We start from the raw sequence: 23,947 nt of genomic DNA, 5'->3' as shown, positions 1-23,947 counted from the left end.
ATCAAATAAAAAAAAATGTCATGTTTTCTGGGACAGACTAAAATCAAAAAGGGCATAAATTGGGACGGATGAGTAATATAAAGGGGAAGAAACCTTGATCCTTAATAAGCAAAATATAGGGTAAAAAAACTTACGCAAAGCTCACTTCTGATTCTCACTCAAAATTACCTGACAAGTTAAACTAAAGCTGACATTGCCTACATTCTAAACTAGCATAATATACTACTCAATCCGTTTCAATTTATAGTTTAAGAAAGAATAAATTTTTTTGAAATTTATGATTTAAAATAAATCTTGAATATTTATGTGCTAAAATTATTTCATAAAAGAAACATTTTTCCAAACCACCAAAGAATCATTTATTTTTGATAAGGATTAAAAAAAAATGATTCTCACATAAATTACCTGAAGAGACGGAAGCTGACATTGATATAATAGTAAAATCTAAACATGTTGAAGTACTATAGCATGCCTAGGAGGCTAAGTTGACTTGGACTTTTCTTCTTGGCTTCCAATCTTCCAGCTCTCCATTTTGGACAGTGAAGCAAAAAGTCGCAAAATTTGCCAAGTCTTAATAGCCGTCTCTCTTAATTCCCTTAACGGATCAATAGGGACATACTATATTCTTGTCCTTTCTTATATTTCGAAGAAAATAAAGAAAAAATTGTCATCTCTCTGTTTCTGTGGGTCTTTCCGTTTTCTCCTTTTGTTAAATTCTTGAACAAAGAAGAAGTGAAAAAGACAGAGTCTTTAAATATTTGGGTTTTTTGGGAATGCTACAGAAAGTTAAAGTTGACCAAGCGTTGAGAATTTGGATACTGTAGTTAGTTGCATTTTTTAGATGGTGAAGAAAAAGAGAGCAAGTTCTTTGGATGTGAGGGAAGTTTTGGATTTCTTGAATCAGTTGATTGCTGATAAGCCATTTCTTCCAGTTGTAATTCCTGTATTTTTAGTTGTTTGGGGTATAGAGAAGTGGTTTTTCTCTCTCACTAATTGGGTTCCTCTTGCTGTGGCTATCTGGGCAGTTTTTCAGGTAACAGTTTTACTTTTATATTGATCTTTTGGATCTATATGGCATGAAAGATTATATTTTTATTTGTTTCTGGTGACATATTGCTTGATCTTATGTTGTTTTTTTTCTTCTGATGTCATCTGTTTGTTTTGTACTTTGATGTCTCCACCGACAAGCAAGTTTTTTTTTCTTGTTTATTTCTAAGTAGACGTTTGGATATGAACTTGAAATCATGATTTGAAATTACTTGATTTGGGTAGAGGTTAAATTGAAGTTGAAATTTTGTTTGGACATAGAAATTTGGATTTCAAAAGGTGTACTTTTTCTTATAAACATGAAAACCCCATAATTTGTTAAAACTAACAAAACTTACCCAAATTGCATGGCCAAGCGGGCCCTAAATCAATGAGTGCAAGATCACTATTGTAGTGAAACTTTATCAAGTGTCTTTCTTCAATATGAAAAAACTGATCTTTGCTGTTGGTATTGTGATAGCTTTAATTAGTTAATGTTTATCAAGCCAGGTATAGTCTGGTGTCCCTTTCTTTCCCAGAATTTGTGTCCTTTTATGTTTTGGATAGAGACAAAGGTATATATTAAGGCTCTAATCAAACACCAACCTTTCGATTTGCAGTATGGAAGTTACCAGCGCAAACTTCTTGCAGAAGACTTGAATAAGAAATGGATGCAAGTGTTGCTAGAGACATCAGTAATTTCTGTCTCATTTTCCTTGCTTTTATTTTTTTTCACTGTTCTCCGGACAAGTTGGGGTTAATCCGTTACTCCCATTTTGCTCTTTCTTTTACAGCCAACAACACCTTTGGAGCAGTGTGAGTGGCTGAATAAGCTATTAATTGAAGTTTGGCCTAATTATATTAGCCCGAGGCTTTCTTTGAGGTTCTCTTCTATTGTCGAGGTAAATTTCTTTGTTCTCTATCTCTCTCTGTACGTGCAGGTACTTGCATTTTGCTCAACAAGCAGCAGAATCTTACCTGAAAGTTGAGTGTTTGATGGAACTAGTGGATAGGATAAATATTAGGTGTCTAGTGAGTCAGATGTCCTCTTCAACTTTGAGTCAGATATCCTCTTCAACTTTAGGATAAATTCCACCATTTCAGTTGATCGTTATTGGAAATTAGAAGAAAACCAGTAAAGGATTCCAATTTGCTGCCCCTTAGTGTAGATAGAAGCTTAACTTTGTTTTTTCTTCCTGAAGTACAAGATTGATCCACCAGTTAACTTGTGATTGACGCATCTGCATGATGCATATAGTTGATTGATTCAACAAGATTGATGTGTGTACGGCTTCATGTGTGATTTATGCTTATGCTTGATGTGCTTTAATTTTTTTTTTTGATAACTGAGAAATGCTTTCTGTGCTTTAATCTTTTACTTATGTTTCAAAGGATTGGAAATATAATGCATATGTGATGCTTTATAATGACACTGCTTTTCTTTTGACACAAATTCAAGTTCCTGTTATGTTATCTAAATAATTTCCCTTTTTTTCTCTTTTAATTGTTATGACACAGAGACGCTTGAAACAACGAAGACCGAAGTTGATTGTGAGTTTTCTTGTCCACCCCTTCATAGTTGGTGCTGGAATTACTAAATTTTGCCTAAATTTACAAGAACTGATAGCAGATTTGATCATAATTGTAGGAAAAGATTGAATTACAAGAATTTTCACTTGGTTCTAAACCTCCACTTTTAGGGCTTCGTGGGATACGCTGGTCAACTTCCAATGATCAGGTTTGGTTCCTTTTGAGTACCTTGTTTGGTAATTAATGGGTTTTAAAAAAAGTTTTTACTTAGCTTAATGGCTGAACAACCAGGGATAGATGTAAAGGTTGTACGTAATCATAATCCCGGCATAGCACGTATCCTTCCCACCATAATCATGGTTTGAACTCTAACCATCTGTTTTTATCTGATCGAGTAATTAATTAGAGTATCATCTTCTATTTGCACAATTCTTTTAGCACTTTTAATTCCTAAAAGAAATCTAAGCTGTCATTAGAGTGACTATTATATTTTCAAATTCTCATGGTCCGTTGATCTCAACTTTTTACTACTAAATAGAAAACCAAAAGTAATTACATATATCTTTCGAGGCCTCAAATTTTGAGGGGCCTAAAGCAAAGGCCCCACTTGCTTGGTATATTAGCCGACTCAGGTAACTCTTCCCTCCAAAGTTTAGACAGTTGGAAAAAATCAACTACTTAGTTTTTTTACCTCCGCTGGATTTAAAACCTGGTCTGCATGATCTCCATTTCAGTTTCATTGATTGCTGGATTTTTAGACCCCACTTATGGGATTTACACTGGGTATGTTGTTGTTGACCGTTAGAATATACCGTCGGTGTTTGGCATAGTTCTTGTTTTGAGCTTTTAATTTATAATCATAAACTTGTCTTTTCTTTACTTTGTATTAAAAATGGAGAAGATCTGTATTCTAACTATTACTTTCGTGGACAGCGAATTGCGCATCTTGGTTTTGACTGGGACACTACCGATATAAGTATCATGTTGCTTGCCAAGTTGGGAATGCCATTAATGGGGACCGCTCGGATAGTTATTAACAGTATCCACATCAATGGTGATGTATGTACAATTTACCTTTTCAGCCTCTTGGAAAACATGAAAGTAACTAGAAGAATGATCTTGGTGCAAGCATTTCATTAGTTATTTTTTATTGGTATTTATGGTTCACATAAGCTTCCAACTATACAATAAATGTTTACCTTCTACACCCGGATTTAGGACTGAAGTGGGCAGCTTTGCTCAAACAGCTCTGCTGCACAATAATTTACTTAAGATGGTTAACTTGACAGTTCTTTAATCCAACTTTTTCAGCTCCGGTTAGTGCCAGTTCTAGATGGAAGAGCATTTTTATACTCATTCGTGACGTCCCCGGATGTTAGGATAGGTGTTGCGTTTGGAAGTGGTGGAAGCCAATCCCTTCCAGCAACTGAGCTGCCAGGTGTTTCTGCATGGCTGGTGTGTGACTGAATTTACTATATTACCATCAGTAGAATTTTGTGCTTCTATGTTATTGACCTTTCTCTCTGGCTTCAGCTTACAGTAGCATTCTGATTCGTTACTAATTTCTTCATTATTTTGCTTATTTTATTACACAGGTTAAACTTGTTAATGACTCCTTAGCTAAGAGGATGGTTGAACCTCGTCGTAATTGTTTTTCTTTGCCCGCGGTGAATTTATTCAAAAGGGCTGTCGCCGGTGTACTTTCGGTCACTGTGATATCTGCCAGCAAATTGTCAAGGAGTAATTTAAGGACTGTCCCTTCTAGGAAACAACAGAGCTCAACTACAGATAATTATATGGAGAATTCTAATGATTACAAGGATTTGCGGACGTTTGTTGAGGTTGAAGTTGAAGAATTAACCAGGAGGACAGATGTCAAACCAGGATCCTGCCCTAGATGGGACTCAAAATTCAATATGACTCTACACGAGGATGCAGGAACAATTAAGTTCAATTTATTTGAATGCACTCCTGGTAGTGTAAAATATGACTCTCTGACAAGCTGTGAAATAAAGGTGAATATGTGTAGATTCGTATGCTACCATCTTAGAAAGGGGCGAGCCTTACTGCAATATTTTGTCTGTTCACTCATTTTACGGGCTTAAAGAGTTATTAGTTCTCTAACACTCTGTAGTGACATTTGTCACATGATGTGGCTTTATGAAACAGATGAGATATGTTACAGATGATTCAACAATATTTTGGGCGACGGGAGCTGACTCCACTGCAATAGCGGGGCGTGCTGACTTTTGTGGTAAAGAAATTGAAATGAAGGTTCCATTTGAGGGAATTAATTCAGGGGAGGTAAGAATCTAGTTTTAAACTATGGTCTTATTAAAGTTGCGCCTCTATAATTACCATACTTTGTCTTCGTTTGAGCTTCCACATCGTGTAGTTGATAATGATAATGCGCGCACACACACAAAAAAGAAGGTTTTATTCACATTCTTATCATCATAGTATGGTTTTGCTCAATTTGCACCCATTCGTGGTATCATAGATTCCTTTTGATCATCAGAGGTAGACTCTCATAGTGTAAAATATGGGAAGTTTTATCCTGGTAATTAACAATATAAGGAAATAGATTCCGTATTTTATTTAGTGTAAAGTTTCCTTTTCATGTACTCTCAACTCCTATACAAGCCTTCTTGCATTTTGTTCAAATCAATTCAAAAATAGTCCTTGCCCTTTTTTTTCCTCTTTCCACAAGGACCTTCACAAGTCTAGTTTCATAAAGGGTTTCATTCTATAGTTAATGCTTTGATTATGTCCCTTCTAACTGTTTTTCTTCAACCAATTACAATTTGTAGGTTAGTTAATATGTACCACATAACTAGTTTTTTGTCCTGCTTCTACTGAACAACTTCTTTTTCACGCGTGAGACTACCTTATTAGGATATGCTCCACCTGAATTAGAAGGATTGAAATGAAAAACAAAGTGATATTCATTCTTGTGTTTTTATTTGGTGTAGGTACGAAGTTGTAGTACTAATTTCTTTGTTTTAAATGATTGTTTCAGTTGACAGTGAAACTCGTCTTAAAGGAATGGCAATTTGCTGATGGTTCACATAGCTCAAATGGTTTGCCTATCAGCTCTCAGCCTTCACTCAACGGCACATCAAGTTTTCTACCTAGAACAGGAAGAAAAATCTATGTGACAATAGTTGAAGGAAAAGATCTTCCGTCAAAAGATAAATTTGGAAAGCCTGGTTCTGGCTGTTATGTGAAATTCCAGTATGGAAAGGTATATCATATCTCCAGAACAAAAATCCCATATATGTCTATCATTGTTGACTTTTATGAATTGGTTTAGAAATGGAATGCTAGAAGCTTTTTTAAATTAACTTTTCAATATTACAATACAAGGGAGCTTGAGCGAATTTGTAGTGATCCTTAAAACTTTTTCGCAGGCTCTCAAAAGATCGAGAACTGTTCCACATACTTCAGATCCTATCTGGAATCAGAAGTTTGAGTTTGATGAAATAGGTGGCGGTGAATATCTGAAGATAAAATGCTTCATTGAGGAGATGTTTGGAGACGAGAACATTGGTAGTGCACGAGTAAACTTAGAAGGACTTACAGAAGGTTCCCTAAGGGATGTGTGGATTCCTCTTGAAAAAGTGAATTCTGGAGAATTGCGGCTCCACATTGAAGCAGTCAAAGTTGAGGACTATGAAGGATCCAAGGTATTCTCTACCATAGCTATTGTTCGAACTTCGAAGAGGAATTTCAGATTAATTTTAAACAAAAGAATATCCGAAAGTAAGCACTGTGTGCTAGAGAAAGGAAAACTATGGCACTTACATGCTCATGTTCTTGATTTTCATTCCACTTTCTTTCTATCTTTGGTTTTCTTAGGGTTTAACTTCAAATGGTTGGGTTGAACTTGCTCTCATTGAGGCAAAAGACCTTGTTGCTGCTGATCTCCGAGGAACCAGTGATCCTTATGTGAGGGTACAATATGGGAACTTGAAGAGAAGAACTAAGGTAAAGAGTTTAGAAATAAATTAATTGCAGACTACTGATACTATTAGAAATATATATGTGCTAAATTGACAGTCTCATGCTCAAGATCTTTTTGTCATTTTCTATCCATCCTGGATTCTTCGCAGGTTATGTATAAAACTTTGAGTCCTCAGTGGCACCAGACGTTAGAATTTCCTGATGATGGGAGTCCCCTGGAGTTGCATGTTAAGGACCACAACCATTTACTACCAACATCAAGTATAGGTGATTGTGTTGTTGAGTACCAGAGGTTGCCGCCAAATCAAATGTTTGACAAGTGGATACCCCTTCAAAATGTAAAGAAGGGAGAGATCCATATTCAGATCACACGCAAAGTACCCGATCTGGAAAAAAAATCAAGCCTGGATTCTGAGTCCTCAGTAACCAAAGCACGCCGCCAAATTTCTAACCAGGTAAAAGCAGCTACTTATGTCATTATATTGTGTTAGATCACTTTACACTATGAGTGTGTTTGGTATTGACGGAAATTATTTTTTGGAAAATGTTTTCTTTTGGGTATCAGAAAATATTTTCCACCAAAAGAGGAAAGGTAACTTATCCCTCTTCTGGGCAGAAATCATTTTTCTTCACAATTATTTTAGCTCTTAGCTGCGTATCATTGTTTTGGCCAACTCTTGGACATTATTATCAATGTCTGATACTCAATTATTTCATCAAATACTATCCAGTTTACTAATATATTATCAATCTTTCATAAATGTTTTCTTAAGAAAAATGTTTTCCACTCTCCAACCAAACGCCGGAAGACATTTTTCCAATAAATAAGTCATTTAACATTATCCCAAACACACCCTCAAATTCTTCAATCATTTGCTTACATGTTACCTTTGATCAACTGTACCTGTCATCTTGATGATGGATTAATTCTATCAGATGAAGCAAATGATGATCAAGTTCCAGTCTTTAATAGAAGGCGATGATCTCGAAGGACTTTCAGCATCATTGCATGAAATGGAAAGCCTACATGAAACACAAGACGAGTTTATGGTCAAGCTTGAGACTGAACAAACACTTTTGCTCAACAAGATAAATGAACTTGGCCAGGAAATTATTAATTCATCACCTTCCTTGGCTTTGGATAGAAGAACTACTATGCATTGAACAAACTGCAAACCTCATTGGTATCTTTTATTTGTTTGTTAATATTCGATTCTCCCACTAGATAGGTAATAGGCCTCTGTAATCATCTTGTTGAAATTTTCAAGCTGTATAATTGATCAATCGTGTATATTAACTGGAAGAAAATACATTCATGCTTCCCATAATAGAACAGCAGGTTAACGTTTTGTAATTGTAATGCAAAGACATTGAAAAATCAGTTTCTCTTTTGGATGAAATACGTTACGTTTGTATTACAAGGAGTCACTATAGTACAATTTTTTCTTCCTACATATATTTCAGTGGATGCTCAACTTACTTTTTATTCTATTCCGGATATCTAGTTATCTTTTTTCTTTCCACATATATTTATTTTAACAGAGAAGAGAAGAGCTAATTGAATTATACTACTACTGTTTAGTTCATACTCGTTATACAAGGGCATTTTAGACGTCTATACCTCGGAAAAATAATTTACTAACCCCTGTGTGGATGGTTGTCACGTGTTACTCTTTATTGTATTGTATTGTTTCTTTAAATACAATTTTGTTTCGATTGTTCCATCCTCATGTAAGATGAAAATGTCTATCGTTTGGAACAACCAATTTGGTGTGTTTCCGTTGTATTCTTGTTTCTTTTTCTTATTATACCCTAATGACTTACTGAATTGGGACTTTTACACTCTATGCCAATTAGGAGCAAACTGATGACCTGTTTTAGCCCATGTTTATATTTTTACTCGAGCTAACCCTACCCACGCCCCCACCCCACCCCAAAACCCCGCCTGGTTTTTCCTGCTCTCATTTCTTGTTTCACGATGTTGGTGGAGTGTCGCAGGAGGTAAGGGCGGAGCTGGAGCCATGGATACGTGCTAGTAGGGTGACGTTTCAGGAACTAAAATCAAAATAGAAGTTTGTATAATATTGTATACTAGTGTAAAAATGTGTATAAACACCTCTTATACATTATTATACACTTTTATACAAGGTTGATACATTGTCTATAGTAAGTGTATAAAGTTGAATATTGTTGTATAATGTTGTATACCGTGAAAAAGTGGCTATGCAGACGTAAATAAAAAATATGGCTACGTGAATGTAATTTCAGAAATGCCTTCTGTTTTTTGTCCGAGAAAACTTTAATGATTTTCAGTATTTGAACATTTTTTTTTCTTTCAAAAAATGAAATGTTTTTCAAAAAAATTCTTAAAATGCAATAAGTTTTTTAAAGTTGCGAGGTTCTATCGGAAACAGTCTTCCTACCTTCCAAGATAGGAATAAGGTCTGTGTATACTCTATCCTCCAGACCCCACCTTGTGGGAATATACTAGGTATGTTATTGTTGTTGTTTCAGTAAGTTTTCAAAGGTCGAAAATTACCCGACTTGGATGAGGAAGAAACACTCGGGTCGGGTCATTACAATTCGGAGGCTAACCTATAAATACGAATCCATTACAAACAACAACATAGAAGTTGAATTAAATAACAAAATGGACTTGTCAAGAGCGAAATTCACAGAATTGCTAACCATATATATTCTCTTCCTTTTCAAAAATTCAACCTCCATTCTTTGTTTCCCTTGTCATCATTCACTGCCTGCAATATCCGAACCAACAGCAATTACCGGAAACAGCGTAACAGAGACTCAAATTACAATTCTACCCTTGTAAGATAGAAGCATTCGAATTCTAGAACCCTCGATTCTAGATATTTTGATGAAAACACTAGAGTAGGGACCACTGCTTTTGATAGGATAGTACTGAGGTTCAGAAACTTACGATTAGGTTTAGAAGAAGAGGAGAATTTGAAATTGGATTTGAGAGTGTTGTGCACTGGAGAAAAGGAGAACTTAGGGCATGTATTGAATAGGGTTTGGGTTAGACCGGATACGATATTGGAAGAGAGTGACGATGAAGGAGATAATACATTGTTACCGTGGGAACGGAATATGAAGGAGGAGAAGAGAAGGGCGGTTAAGGCACCGACATTAGCTGAATTGACGATCGAGGATGAGGAGATTAAGGAGGAATGGTATGACTTTGAGAGAAAGGATTAATGTACCTAAGGCTGGGGTTACTGGTGCTGTGTTGGAAAAGATTCATTATTCGTGGAGGAAGAATGAGTTGGTTAGGCTTAAGTTTTGTTTCATGAGGTTTTGGCTAATGATATGAAGAATGCCCACGAGATTGTTGAGGTTAGTTCAATTGGTTACCTATCCATGATAGTATGATCATCTAGTGTTTTTACATTGTCCACGCTCCAGATGTCCAGTCTTGGGCGTGCAGGGGTTGTTGATTCTCCCACATCGGTTGTGGGATGGGTGTTTGGATTCCTTATATGGACTTGGGCAATCCTCCCCTCATGAACTAGCTTTTGGGGTTGAGTTAGGCCCAAGATCCATTTTTTTATAAGTACAATACTATACAATACCAAGCGGTGGGTAATTGTTAGCATGAAAAACACGGGTTGTCTTACTGGTATGCCTTTTAGGGAGAAATAGGAATCATCAAGGGCTAGCTGCTGCTATAATCAAGCTTTGGGAGAAAAGCTTAGTTGTGAAAATTGCAGACAAACGTGGTATTCAGAACACAAACAACAAGCTCATGGCTGATGAGTTAAAGGTTTGTTAGAATGTTTGATATGATTATATCCCTTCTGTTTAGGACATCCCTTCTTCGAGTCTTTGTGCAATGCCATTTGAATTGGGAGTACTGGGTAGTGGGTACTATTTATCTTCCTTGCAGAGAATTGCAGTTTCATCTTTAATTTGATGATGTTAAGGTTGTTAGTCATATCAGAAGTTTCTTGTCTAAAACTAAATAATGTTAAGGAGTCCTTGATAGCTCAACTTGTCATAGCTCATTATTCCACCTTTGAGATGGAAATATTGGTTCCTGTGGTCTCTTCTTCTCTCCTTCTGCAGGTGCTGTTTTAGTTCTAAAAAGAAGTAAAAGTTAATTCTGCTTATATGAATTTCAAGACAAGAAAATCAGAGAATATCTTAAAATTTGAGAGACATCTTTGGTTTTTCATTCTGCCACTTCTAAAATGCTTTATTTAACCATTAAGTTGACTGCTCAAAAGAAAAATCGCCTGAAGTATTCATGTTATGCATCATATGTGATCTTGGGACTCATTGTAAGCTTTTTACGCTAATAAGTTTCAGTTATCACCATTATTAAACTGTTTGATGGTGCATTAGGATCCTTCCCATTCCCGGGGGGGTTATAACCTCACGAATGGCACATATTGATTGCATGCCCTTGAATTGGAGATATGTCGAGTTTTATTGCTAACATGTGGGCTGCATGACAGATATTAACTGGGGGAGTTCCCCTTCTAAGAAACAAATATTACTTAATCATTTATAGAGGAAAGGATTTCCTCCCGCCTAGTGTTGCAGCTGCTTTAGCAGAAAGGCTGGAGATAACAAAACAGATGCAAGATGATGAAGAGAAAAAGCTGACTGGGCTTGCTGAAGTAGCCACAGCAGCACTGTTGGCTATTGAAGGCCATGCTGTTGCCGGTACTTCAGCAGAATTTTATGAGGCTCAAGCTCGGTGGGGGAGAGAAGTAGCTGCCGAAGAACATGAAAGGGTGTTAAATGAAGCGGCTAGAGCTAAGACCGCCCGAGTAGTTAAACGGCTTGAACATAAACTTGGGATTGTAAGTATATTTTTTCACTTCTAGTTGAAAAGCACATTTTTTACTTATAGCACTTCTAAAAGTTTCGCGCATTAGTTTTTTACAAGCTAAAGCATTTTTTATGTTACCATTCTAAAAAAAGAAGATAAAGCATTGTTTTTATTATGTTTGATCTTAGAATTCTGTTGCAATGTTCGTCTTGTCTGAAATTCATTCAATTTCCTTTTATGATTTTGAGAAGAAAGTTTGGTGCAATCTAGGTGTATTTATACTATCTAACTATGAGAAAGTGTCAACAGATGAGCTATAGAATTTTTCACATGCCTTAGATTTCTACTTCATGCTGCAGATTCCGGCTGTTCCTATGAAATTTTCCCTGAAGTTTGTAAATCTTTCAGTTAGCTTTTAAAAAAATTAACTGGATCTGTTCTTATAAGTGCATAATCTATCCTCGCATCTTTCAAGTATCGGCTACAGAGCATAGAGAACTAAATTTAAGTGAGATCAGAATATTAATATATTATTCATTCAAAGGCCTGGTAGGTCCTTGTCTTTGCTTGTACTCCGATTATATCGTTTACTATGTTATTTGTCGTATTATCTTGATGCTATTACTGCTTATTATTACTGTTTATTATTCCTGATGCTTTTTCGTCTCTCTTTGAGCCGGGGGTCTTTCGAAACAGCCTCTCTACCCGTCAAAAGGTTGGTAAGGTTCTGCGAAGGTACACTCTACCCTCCCCGGACTCCCACCTGGTGGGATTATACTGGGCATGTTGTTGTTGTTGTTATTCATTCAAAGGCCAAATCTTGCATTGTTGAAGATATTCTTGAAACCAGCTATATTCTTTTTTCTAAAATTGATGTCCTATAAACGCCATATTATAGTTTTTACAGAGAAATATATTTCTGAATATTATAGATGAAACAAATGTTCCTAATTTAAGATTGCCATCTTTTAGAAGACCAAACCCTAGTGTGTAGAAGTTGACTAAACTCAGATTTATTTACATTATTCAGTCAGAATCTCATAGAGATGCAGCAAAGGGGTACGTATCTGATCTCTGTAAACCATAATACCTGGAGAACGATCACATCTAAGAGCAGAGAAATTTCCTTTTCATTCTCTGGATAAAGTAAGAATTTATTGATGTCGTGGGACCTGGTATATAAAAGTGGAGAACCTGCACAAAAATGTGGTTCTTTTTAAAACCCAAATTGTTTGTACTAAGTGGGTTTTTGTAACATTGGTAAGCCAAGTTCATCTTTTCCCAGTTTTACTTTGTCTATCAGTGGGACAATTATTCCTTATTTAAGAACAAAAAACATTGAGATATTTGTTGAGAACTATCTATACTAGTTGCCTCTTCTTCAAGAGAGGTGAAGCCAAAAATAGATGGTGGAAAAACCTGAGGTTGCTCTCTGAGTTAAATTTGTTATTGTAATGTGAAGCATATTTGTGGCTACACCATGTTCACCGTTATTTTTGAAGTTCTAAGTGCATATTTTAACTCTCTGTACATGTTAGATGACTGTATTATCTTCTTCTTCTTGTCTGTCCATAGAGTGATTTTGGTAATGCGGACATAAATACTAGCAATTTGGAGGAGCTTGGTCAGTTCAATCGTGTCTCAGGATTTTCACAAGTGAGTGTACAACAGTTTTTTTGGGGCTGTCTAGGTAAGGCTTCTTTTACTAGAGTGGTGAACTGTCTTTAACTACGACTTTGCTGGGCTTCCTCTTGTCCTAGTTGTTAATAGTTCCTTGCGGTGAAGGGGGAAAGGGGTCCCAGAGGAGGAGGGAAGGGTGATTTTTTGTACTTCCGGGAAAAGATAAATTAGCAGATACTTAATTAAACGAAAAGATCAATATAGAAAGATAGTGAAATATTTATACAACAGCAACAATGCCACAAAGTGGAGTCTGAGGAGGGTATAATGAACGCAGACCTTACCCCTACCTTGGGAGGATGGGAGGAAGGGAGACTGTTTCCATTAGACCATCGGCACGATAGTGAAATATTTATATTAACTATATTTTCATTCGGTGTGCAGAGTGAAGATGAAACTTCATATCTGGAGTCTGATGATGATGAGGATGAAGATTCCGAATGGGCAAATGACGAAGATTCAGAATACTCAATTGATGAGGATGATGAAAGGATAACAACATTTCATGGCTAATTGTTTATGAGGAGCTGCATTATATCAAAGGCTAGTCTATTGAGGTGTTAAACCTACTGTAAAGACACGCTCAAATTCTACCCGCAAGGGTGGCTCGGTTGGTTGAGCATGGGGCTTTCATAATGGAGGTCTCAGGTTTGAAACCCCCGCCTACGACACGGATTTGCGCTCCGGGTCGAGCTCGTCGCACGAGGCTTGCCTAGTGCGAGTTACCTCTTCTGTGTGGTTTGCGAGCTATTGCACAGGAGCTGACTTTACCCTATGCGTACCCGAAGGGTAGCCGCTGCGGGTTCCCATGTCATAAAAAAAAAAGACACGCTCAAGTTCTTCGAGTATTTGCTGGCTAGGGGTGTTCATGGGTCGGTTTGGATCGGTTCTGGGTTAAAACCAAAATCAAACCAATCTAGTTGGTTTTTAGAATTATTAGAACCAAACCAAAACCAAATATAATACATATCCATCGGTTTTGTTATAGTCGGTTTGGTTCGGTTTGAGTCGATTTTTAAGAAAATTAACGGTATTTCTCTCTTTCATGTTTTTTTCCTGCAATTATTAGAGAATTTTCTATCCTTTTTCAATGTATAATCTGTTATTAGGGGTGCTTATCGGGCGGTTCAGCTGGATAATTGTGCTCAACGGTTCGGCTTATAGGATATCGGTTTTTAAATATCTCGTCCAACCAACCAATAAGATATCGGTTGGTTCGGTGTGGATTTAATAGGTTAACGGTCGGTTAGCGGTCGGTTTATCGGTTCATCAATAAGGTATATGAGATTTTTTTTCCTTCTATTGCTCGGACTATTGCATCAATACAAAATTATCAAAACACAAAAGGCTCAATATTGATAGCGTATAGGTTGCACACTCACATTTGACCCTATTTGCTTCACATCGCAAGATTTAAATCGATGTATTACTCATGATGGGTATTCTTGGGACACATGATTTTAAATTATAAAATACGAATTAAATTTTCACTAAAAAAGTATCGTTATTAAATAAACAACTCGTGCGCATTAAGTATAGATTTTCATACTAGAGTGTGTCAATGTCCATAAGAAACTTATTTCTTTCAAACAACCACTAGTAATTCTATCTCGTTCTTATCTTCACCATAGAAAAGGGAAGAAACATCCAAGGAAAGTAAAAATGTTTTGAATGATTCTAGTTGGTAACATGAGATAATAAGAAACAAACAACAAGCAAAAGCAATAAGGAAAATGAGAAACTGCTACCATGTTGCGGGAAGAAAAATGAGTTTTAGGCTCAAAGATTAGTATCTCTAATCTTTAGGACTTTATATACATAGGGATATATTTATAATTTAATTATTCTTAACGGGTTAACGGCTAAACCGATAAGAAAAATGAGGAAACCGTCCCCCGCACCGTTAAGCCGTTAACTATAAAATTCCAAACCATTCCCCATCCGTTAATCCAATTACCCGATACCAATAAACCAATAAACCTATTTTGCGGTTGGGTTATTGGTTGCGGTTCGGTTTTGAACAACCCTATCTGTTATTACCCTTTTGTTTTAATAGCTATAGTTTCTTGTATTATGCGTAAAAATGTCTTAGGATATATGATTTTAATTAAGTAAATAAAGTTTATAAGAAATACAAAACATAAATCTAGGTAAATCTCATATAATTGTTTCTTTGAATAAATGAGCTTGAATTCATGGATATCTTGAATTCATGGATTTCTCTTTTAAAATCGGCTTAAAGGTATAAAGTCACCAACCTATTAAAGATAAATAAAATTTTGCTTAAAAAATTTATAATTTATTTAAAAGTATTTATAAAAAATAATATATTGTATATATACAATTATAAAAAATTATGCACAAAAATTTGTCGGTTCGGTTTTTTTCTTCCGTTTGCTTTTAAGTAAAATCAAAATCAAACCAAATATTATTGGTTTTTAAATATTCAAAACCAAACCTAACCCAACTAAATATCAGTTTAGGTTTTGGTTTTTGGTTTTTAACCAAACCGTGAACACCCTAAGCTGGCATATTACATTTGATCAACTGCAACCTGCCATCTTGAATGATGGATTGTATCAGATGAAACAAATGATGATCAAGTTCCAGTCTTTAATCGAAGACGATGATCTCGAAGGACTTTCAGCATAGCTGTATGAATTGGAAAGCCTACATGACACACAAGAAGAGTTTACGGTCCAGCTTGAGACTGAACAAACAGTTTTGCTCAACAAGATAAATGAGCTTGGCCAGGAAATCATTAATTCATCACCTCCTATGCTTTGGACAGAACTACTTTCCATTGAACAGATACTGCCTCATTGTTATCCTTTTTGTTAATATATTCTTTCACTGGATAGGTCATAGGGCCCATATTGATCTTGTTGAATTTTTCTAGATGTATAATTGATTTGCATGTATATAACCGGAAGAAAAATACCTTCACACGTCTTCAGAATGAAGCCAGTGGCTGAACAGCAAGCTAACTTTTGTAATTTGTAATGCGGAAGAATAAAAGACAAGTTTCCTCTTTTGGTCGATGAAAACGCTACGTTTGTACATACAAGGAGATAGAATTACATTTTTCTTCCCAACATATATTACAGTGCATCCTCAACTTAGTTTTTATTCTATTGTAGATATCTCAATTTCTTCTTCTTCTTCTTCTTCTTTTTTTTTTTTTTGTGTGTGTGTGTGTGTGTTTGATAACTGTGTGTTCTGGTCCGACCAAACCTGATTATTGTGGCGTAGCGCATTCCCTGCCAGAAGTTTCTCTATTCTCAAGCTCGAACTCGAGATCTCTAATTACGGGTGGAGGGATTTTATTCATCCCACCACATTCATTGATGGACATTGTAAACTTCTTGTTATTCGGAAAAATATTCACTTAAGTGAACTTCTTTCAATAAACAATCCACAGAGACAGTTTTGGGCGAAGTGCACGGATAGCCATCTTTTGGGCTGCTATTTAAGTTTTCACTAGTGTTTGTAATTATTTAAAGTTTATCTAGTACTATTTCAGGACTCAAGCCTGAAGTCGAACTACCCAATTTGAACTTGGGGACACTGTGTCCCATAAGTTTAAACTGAAAAGTACCCGTTTTGGCCAAAGAATTATTCACTTTTTTTTGGAAATTTTTTTCACTTTTTTTAAATATTAGTGTTTGGCCATGAAAATTCCAAATACAACTTGAAGTTGCATTTGGAATTTGAAAAATAAGAAAAACTTATTTTTCAAGTTTTCACTTTTGTCACAACCAAAACAAGTACATTTCAAAAAAAAAAAAAAACTATTTGCAAAAACTATGGCCAAACACAACTCCAACTCCAAAATTGCAAAAAAAGTGAAAAAGTTTTTGGTTTCTATGCCTATGAAAACCAAATATTTTTCACTTTATTTGTTATTTTGGAGTTGGAGTTGTGTTTGGTTATAGTTTTTGCAAAGAATATTTGGTTGTTTGAATGTAGTGAAAGTGAAAACAATTTTTTTAGAGTTTTTTAAATTCTCCATGGTCAAACATTGATTTCCAAATAAAGTGAAAACGTTTTCGGGAAAAAGTGAAAAAATTTCATGGTCAAACGGGCCAAAGCTCAAAATCTTGAAGTTTGAATTGAAAACTTAAGGACACAATTTTCTTGAGTTTTGAATTGAAAAAACTAGACTTCAGACACAATATCCTGAAGTTTTAAACTGAAAACTGAACTTTACAATACAATGCTATGAAGTTTTTAACTAGAAAAATGAATTTAAGGACACAATGTATTGAAGTAAAAAACTGGAAATTTGCACGAATGTCCCTATCTTGGGGTGGTCTTTAATTTTGTCTCTCAAATCATGGTCTTTAATTTCAAAAAAAGAAAAAAAGAAATTCGGTCTACCCTTATCTATGATCTATTTCGTATGACAAAGTTTCTGCCTTGTCTAGCATAAGTTATGTAGGAATTAAGTTATCCGACATAACTTCATTTTTACAGGACTTATGTGGGACAAGGCAGAACTTATGTGGGACAAAGCAAAGTTTCTATAAACTTATACCGAGCGAAGTAGTTACTACACAACTTATGCCCGATAACTTCACGGATAATGCAAAATTTCTATGTAACTTTGCTTTGCGATTTTTTTCCCGACTCTGTTGGGGATCGAACTCAGAATCTCTAGTTTCGTAGACAAGCGAATAAGCTTACTTTGGCCCAGAAATTTTCATTAAACGATGAGAAGCATGGGAAAAATTAAGGGAAAACATCACTAATTCCCGGCCCAACCCTAACTAATTACCTGCCCATGCCCTTCCCAAACTATTTTCGCTACTTTTGACTATTTTTTTAATTGAAAAAGAAAAACTAAAGACCTGTTATAAACTAATAAACAAGAGCAAGAATATTGTAGAGAAAGAGAGAAGAGTTCTTTTATTTCTCGTTGAGGGATGAATATACAATGGAGAGAACCTCTCTATACATAGGGAAAACTAACTTGGTCCTAAAGTTACCAACCCTAACTTTCCTTGTAGAGATAGACATTCACAATGTAATAAATAATATTTATAACATTCCCCCTTGAATGTCTATTTGGTAGATAATGTGTCCCGTTAAAACCTTACTAGAAAAAACCCAGTGGAAAAAATTATAGTGAAGGAAAAAGAGTACACATTTCTAATAATACGCCCTTTGTTGTCTCATTAAAAACCTTACAAGAAAAACCCAGTGGGACAAAACCTTGTACGGAAAAAAGAGTATAACATGTATTAACTCCCTTTGATAAGAACTTCAGTCCAAGTGCTTGAGTCTTCACATTCCAATCTTGTGCACCATCTTCTTGAAAGTTGTAGTTGGTAGAGACTTAGTGAACAAATCAACCATATTATTACTTGAACGAATCTGTTGCACGTTGATATCACCATTCTTTTGAATCTCGTGTGTGAAGAACAATTTTGGTGAAATATGTTTTATCCTTTTATGAATCCACTCTTTAGTTGGGCTATTATGTTGTTGCATCTTCAATCTTTGAATAGAGTTGCATCGGCATATAATATTGTTGAAATCACTTCAAGTGTATTCCTGACTTGCTTTATAAACAAATGTTTTCGTAATATGATTTAACTGTCATGTAGAACAATATCGTATGATGGTAATCCCTCGTAGTCATAGCAAAATATATAAATGTACCAATTGCATAAAGATATGGCACTTCAGGACCAAAAAATTATGCAAGTTTTTCATTTCAACTTCTTTCAGAAGATAATATATTGCTTTTGAGAACTCTTCAAGAGTTTCTATAATACTCAAGTCATCAATTTGCACTAATAATATGACAGACTTTTATTTCCACAAAGACGTAGGGATAAATAGACCCTTAGTCATTAAATACTCATTAAGGTGATTAAATCATATTCACCTTGCTTGATTTAAATCATATAAGAATAATGAGCAAACTTCTAGAACCTGAATATGCTTCAGGCATTCGAAATTCTTCAAGAATTTTCATATAAATTTTGTCAAGTGACAATATCCATTAAAATGATGTGACATCTTAAATGTCCTGGACCCGTGTCCAATAAGCATTTACACTTACAAGATGTGGCATTTCACTTGATAATAATTTCTACGTTAGCATGTTTTAATAGACGTAGAATTTAAATCCTGACAATCTTTTACAATATTGCGCTATATTGTACTAAAAGATATCGTCGATAATATATCATTTGTATAAGTTCATAATGCGACATAACTTATTGAGATCTCATCACTTTCATTAGTTTCAGGTACCTTAACCTCTGATGAGGTTTAATAAAGTGTTACGTCGTAGGCTCTTCACGAGCACACTGCCTCCTTATTATAATCATTTTGATCATTTGCTCCTCTCCCTTTTCAAGGATTATTTCATTTGGAACCGATTGGTCTACCACGCTTCATGCATGCTGTAGACTCTGTCCTTCAGGGCATTGATTTTATAAGAGCATTTTTCAGCTGAAACATGACATTAGTTCTATGTCAGCAAATGCTTCCAGCTAGGGGTGTACAAAGCAAACTGACAAACCGTACCAAACCGATAAACCGAATCAAACCGAGAAAAAAAAACCCGACTAGTGGTTTGGTTTGACTTGGTTGGTGTTGGAAAAAAAAACCCGACCATAATTGGTTTGGTTTGGTTTTACCTAAAAAAAGTCAAACCGAACCAAACCGACCCGACGTTACGTGTATTCGATTTTTAAAATATTTTATACATAAAAATATTTATTTGTAATGTAATTTGTAAATATTTCCTAAATTTTTTCATAGTTTTTGTCTTTTAACATATTATTTCAAGCTTATACTTAGAATTTTAAATGATCCAATAAGTTAACCCATAGATGTTTGTAACTCAAATAAAGACTAATCCAAAACCAAATCAATACTAATGCTAACAAAAGAAACTCAATTCTAACACTAGGAATGACGGTAATTTTGGGTATCTATTCTTTAATTTTTGCATAATTGGTTTAGAGCGTAAAAATATATAGCTTAATTTTTTTCTTTGTCTTGTAATTAATACTTATTAGCCGTACTTATTTTAGCATAACTTTATATTAAAGTCATTTTCTTTATGGCTTATTAATTAGCAATACTTATTTTAACCGATTTTATTATCTTTTTTGTTGAATATTTTAATACGATGTCATCACCCATCTCACATTTTGTGCTATTTTCTTAAGAAACACCTTAGTTATATAGTTGTATTTTACCCGGACTAAAGAAATATTTGAAGTAAAAGTCATATGTTTTGTATGAAGACTTTTTCGAAAAAAAAATCCGAAAAACCCAAAAAAACCGAATAACCCGAGAAAATCCAAAGTTGAAAAACCCGAATTTTATTGGTTTGGTTTGGTTTATAAATTTAAAAACCCGACGCATTTGGTTTGGTTTGGTGTTTAAATAATCCGAACCAACCCGGTCCATGTACACCCCTACTTCCAGCATTTGACTTGAATTATCTTTGAATGAAGATCATACTGATGATAATTTATAACATATTTCATAGCTCCTTGTCCCCCCTCCCCCCATGTTAGAGAAACTAACATATATCTCATCTTTTTTGGGAGAACTCGTCTTTGTACATCATGGTAGATTAATAAATCATATACCACACATAAAAACTGTTAGATGAAAATATTTGGTTCCTGACCCTGAACCAATTGTGAAGGGAGAATTTATCGTAATTTATTGATTCGATGAAGCTTTGTTCTCGTAAATAATAGTTTAGCCATATATCATAGGCATTTACCCTAAACCAGCTTGGATATAAACCAGCATTATCAAGATGAATTGTCTTGATTACATAATCTGAAAATTGTGCTCTCAACTCAATTATATTGAGCAAGTAACTTTGCATATGTCAAATTGCGGGTTGACAATAAACGCACATGTGATCGTCTTATCGATGCATCAATTTAAGACATCACATAACAGGTGAACGGGCCCATATTCACCTTTTATATTTTTTTCAGAATTTAGAGAACTCAATCCCAACTTTAGCTAGTATAATCAACTTATCATGAGAACAAGAAACAACAATAAATTCTTGAAGAATCTTCTAGTTCTTCAATATATGTCAAATACTTAATCTGCACATCATATTTGAATCGGGATGGTCAAATCGCTCATGCCGACTAATAAAATTATTTATACTAGTAAACTTCAGATTTACCATACCATGTGCTATATGTTTTTGTAAACTTCTAGTTTACTATGACATGAATTATTTTTTTGTAGCAATAAACTTCTGGTTTACCATGACATGTGATTTCATCATACTTGTATTTGTGCGATATAATTTGGAGAATAAAGAGGGTAACCATTCATAAAAGAGGGTAACCATTCATATACATATTTCTTACTTACTGTAATTTTGAAGATATCCTCCAATCATTTATAGCTTCAACATAATAGCTATTTATTTTAGTAAACTTCGGGTTTACTATAACTGGTGTTTCCATTATAACACCTTCGTATATTACAGTGAACGAATGACATAATACTACATAAGCTCTTTAGGAGCCTTTAATTTATTCTCCATAATCACATATTGTTTGGACACTCTAGAGTCATGATCTTCTAGATAAATAGTTAGCTCTTCTGGAGCATTTAATTAACTTTGTACTATCAAACAATACCCTGACATGCTCTTCTGGAGATGAGTCGTGATAACTTCACAACCAAACGCACGTCTGTATTTATAAGCTTTATTACATACCGTCACATTCACTTCAGGGAATGGATTTGTATTTGTAAATTTCTCATTCTTCAGGAATGGAGCATAATTCTATGAACGTGCCTTTATCATATCAAACTATGATCACTTATAACCTCTTTTAAGATATTGCAACTTCAGGAGCAAATCTAAGCATGAATATAATAGAGATTTTTCTCTAACGGATCTTCAATCATAACCAAAAAAATATAAGCCTATGATAAGATAATCACTTCTGATCATCATGAATATATATAAATTTAGTTATATAGACTTGATAAATATGAATGCCACTTCTGATGACTAATTATTTGTTTTTGGTCAGAAGGCAGCAAACGTCAATTCTCTTGTTCAATTTAACGCTTCACTTTGCCATCCGCATAGCAATTTATCTACATCACAACTTAAGCATTATTGTTACGTTAAAGGGCCAAACACCAACAAGAAGGTACCTTAGTACATAATAGCTAATTAAGCTTCTGGCAAATAATTATTAGTAATTAAGATAGGTGAATTGTCATGACACACAAAATTCTTATATTCAAAATCTATATCTATATATATTATAAAGCTAGGCATAGGAGAGGTGATGTGGCACCCCTAGATGATCAAGAAAGCCATTTATCTTTTTTCTCCTTTTTTTGAATTTTTCTCTCATTTTTCACAATTTTTTTCTTTTAAACTCATCTAATGAACGTGAACAATTCAACTAATGAACTTGTGGTTACAACGTTTAATTGACGTTATGATGGGCCATTAAATTGCATAAATGTCTTTTCTGTTGCATAAGTTCCTTTTCCATTGCAGAATGGAGTCTTTTCATATTCCAATCTTAAGTTTTCAAGTTTAACTTTCCCAAAACTTCCTTTTAGTAACATATACGGTAAATTGATTGCAGTTTTGTGATAATTAATGCTCCTAATACTCTTCCTATTGTATTACCTCATAATTTACAAATTGAATTGCCTACTATAGATATTAGAGCATATTTTTTTTATGGCATACAAAGTAACTTTTCCTCTTCTCATTCTAAAATCTCTGCATTGAAAGTTTTTTCTTCTTATTTGGTTTGCCCTTTTCCCAGTTATTGGATTTATTGCCATATTATGCCTTTTTCTTTTTAGTGCATCTATCTTCAATTCTTCTATAACCGATTATAGTTAGCTTTTTCATGTACTAATTGATTTCGTTTTTTAAAATCCAAAATTTATGTACTTTTTTATGTGAATGATAACATTTTTTCATGGCATACAAAGTTACTTTTCCTCTTCTCATTCTAAAATCTCTGCATTGAAAGTTTTTTCTTCTTATTTGGTGCCCTTTTCCCAGTTATTGGATTTATTGCCATATCATGCCTTTTTCTTTTTAGTACATCTATCTTCAATTTTTCTATAACCGATTATAGTTAGCTTTTTCATGTACTAATTGATTTCATTTTTTAAAATCCAAAATTTATGTACTTTTTTATGTGAATGAAAATGGTTGTAGGTTGAGCTGGAGGGTAAATCACACGAGACAGTGAAAAATTGCAAAAAGGAAATAAGAGTCTCTCGAGGTATTTTGTCTGAGGCATATTATGATAGAGTTTCTTTTATTTCGTTATTGTGTTTTGATTTTAAAATATCTATGAGTTTTTGATAGGCGGCGGCAGCATCAGACGAAAAGGAATTAACTCCGGAAGAACTCGAAAAAAAAAAAAAGTTATATGTATTTTTTTTGTAGTCGATAAATGTATATATTATTATACTTTTAATTTGTTGCCGGCTTGTAATTTGCAATGCTAATTTAAATATAATACTTTGCCTTTTGTTAGGCGTAAAATTCTTATTTTGAATTGTAGGAGTAATTGTCCTAAATTTACATTAGATTTTAGTTATTTTTTCGTTATTTTTACAATTAAAAAAGAGCGAGAGAATTCAGAAAGTATAAACATGTCTACATGCTCTCAAACAAAACAATTGATATTGCTTCAACTTTTCATATCCCTTATTATAACCCCATTAATTAATATCTTTATTAAATTCCTTTAATGATACTAATCTTCATCGTTATATTTTTACATCAAACATATGTATATATACGATTGAAACTAAAGTTATAATATTTGTTTTTCATTTAGATTTTATTATTTTTTTGGATAAATTTTACTCTTGATTTTTTTCCTTCTTTAGAGATTCTAATCGTTGTTGTTGTTTTTGTTGTGTATTTAAGAGGTGGTGTATATATTA

The 23,947-nt window shown here is 34.4% G+C and overlaps 3 protein-coding genes across 3 annotated transcripts in view; all 3 read left to right on the top strand.

Annotated features, from left to right (window-relative positions):
• The first annotated feature begins 468 nt into the window (after window positions 1-468).
• Window positions 469-7,940, top strand: LOC132055526 (synaptotagmin-4). The gene is made up of 14 exons (XM_059447398.1): window positions 469-1,033; window positions 1,647-1,721; window positions 1,821-1,928; window positions 2,545-2,577; window positions 2,675-2,764; window positions 3,490-3,615; window positions 3,868-4,011; window positions 4,152-4,571; window positions 4,726-4,860; window positions 5,576-5,800; window positions 5,967-6,242; window positions 6,415-6,543; window positions 6,669-6,974; window positions 7,456-7,940. Exons 1-14 carry the CDS (start codon window positions 842-844, stop codon window positions 7,681-7,683), a joined length of 2,487 nt encoding a protein of 828 aa, XP_059303381.1. The 5' UTR covers window positions 469-841; the 3' UTR covers window positions 7,684-7,940.
• A 1,973-nt stretch (window positions 7,941-9,913) lies between these two features.
• Window positions 9,914-23,947, top strand: part of LOC132055525 (CRM-domain containing factor CFM3, chloroplastic/mitochondrial-like) — a 20,700-nt gene continuing 6,666 nt past the window's right edge. The window contains exon 1 of the mRNA XM_059447396.1: window positions 9,914-10,115. The gene's annotated coding sequence lies outside the window, so the exon portion shown is untranslated. The remainder of the gene's footprint in view (window positions 10,116-23,947) is intronic.
• Window positions 10,127-13,534, top strand: LOC132055524 (chloroplastic group IIA intron splicing facilitator CRS1, chloroplastic-like). The gene is made up of 4 exons (XM_059447395.1): window positions 10,127-10,300; window positions 10,995-11,345; window positions 12,890-12,970; window positions 13,379-13,534. Exons 1-4 carry the CDS (start codon window positions 10,283-10,285, stop codon window positions 13,505-13,507), a joined length of 579 nt encoding a protein of 192 aa, XP_059303378.1. The 5' UTR covers window positions 10,127-10,282; the 3' UTR covers window positions 13,508-13,534.

The sequence above is a fragment of the Lycium ferocissimum genome, chromosome 5 (genome assembly GCF_029784015.1).
Source record: "Lycium ferocissimum isolate CSIRO_LF1 chromosome 5, AGI_CSIRO_Lferr_CH_V1, whole genome shotgun sequence".
NCBI lineage: Eukaryota > Viridiplantae > Streptophyta > Magnoliopsida > Solanales > Solanaceae > Lycium > Lycium ferocissimum.
The sequence above is the reverse complement of the archived record's forward strand: the minus strand, read 5'-3'. Positions and strand labels throughout refer to the sequence as shown.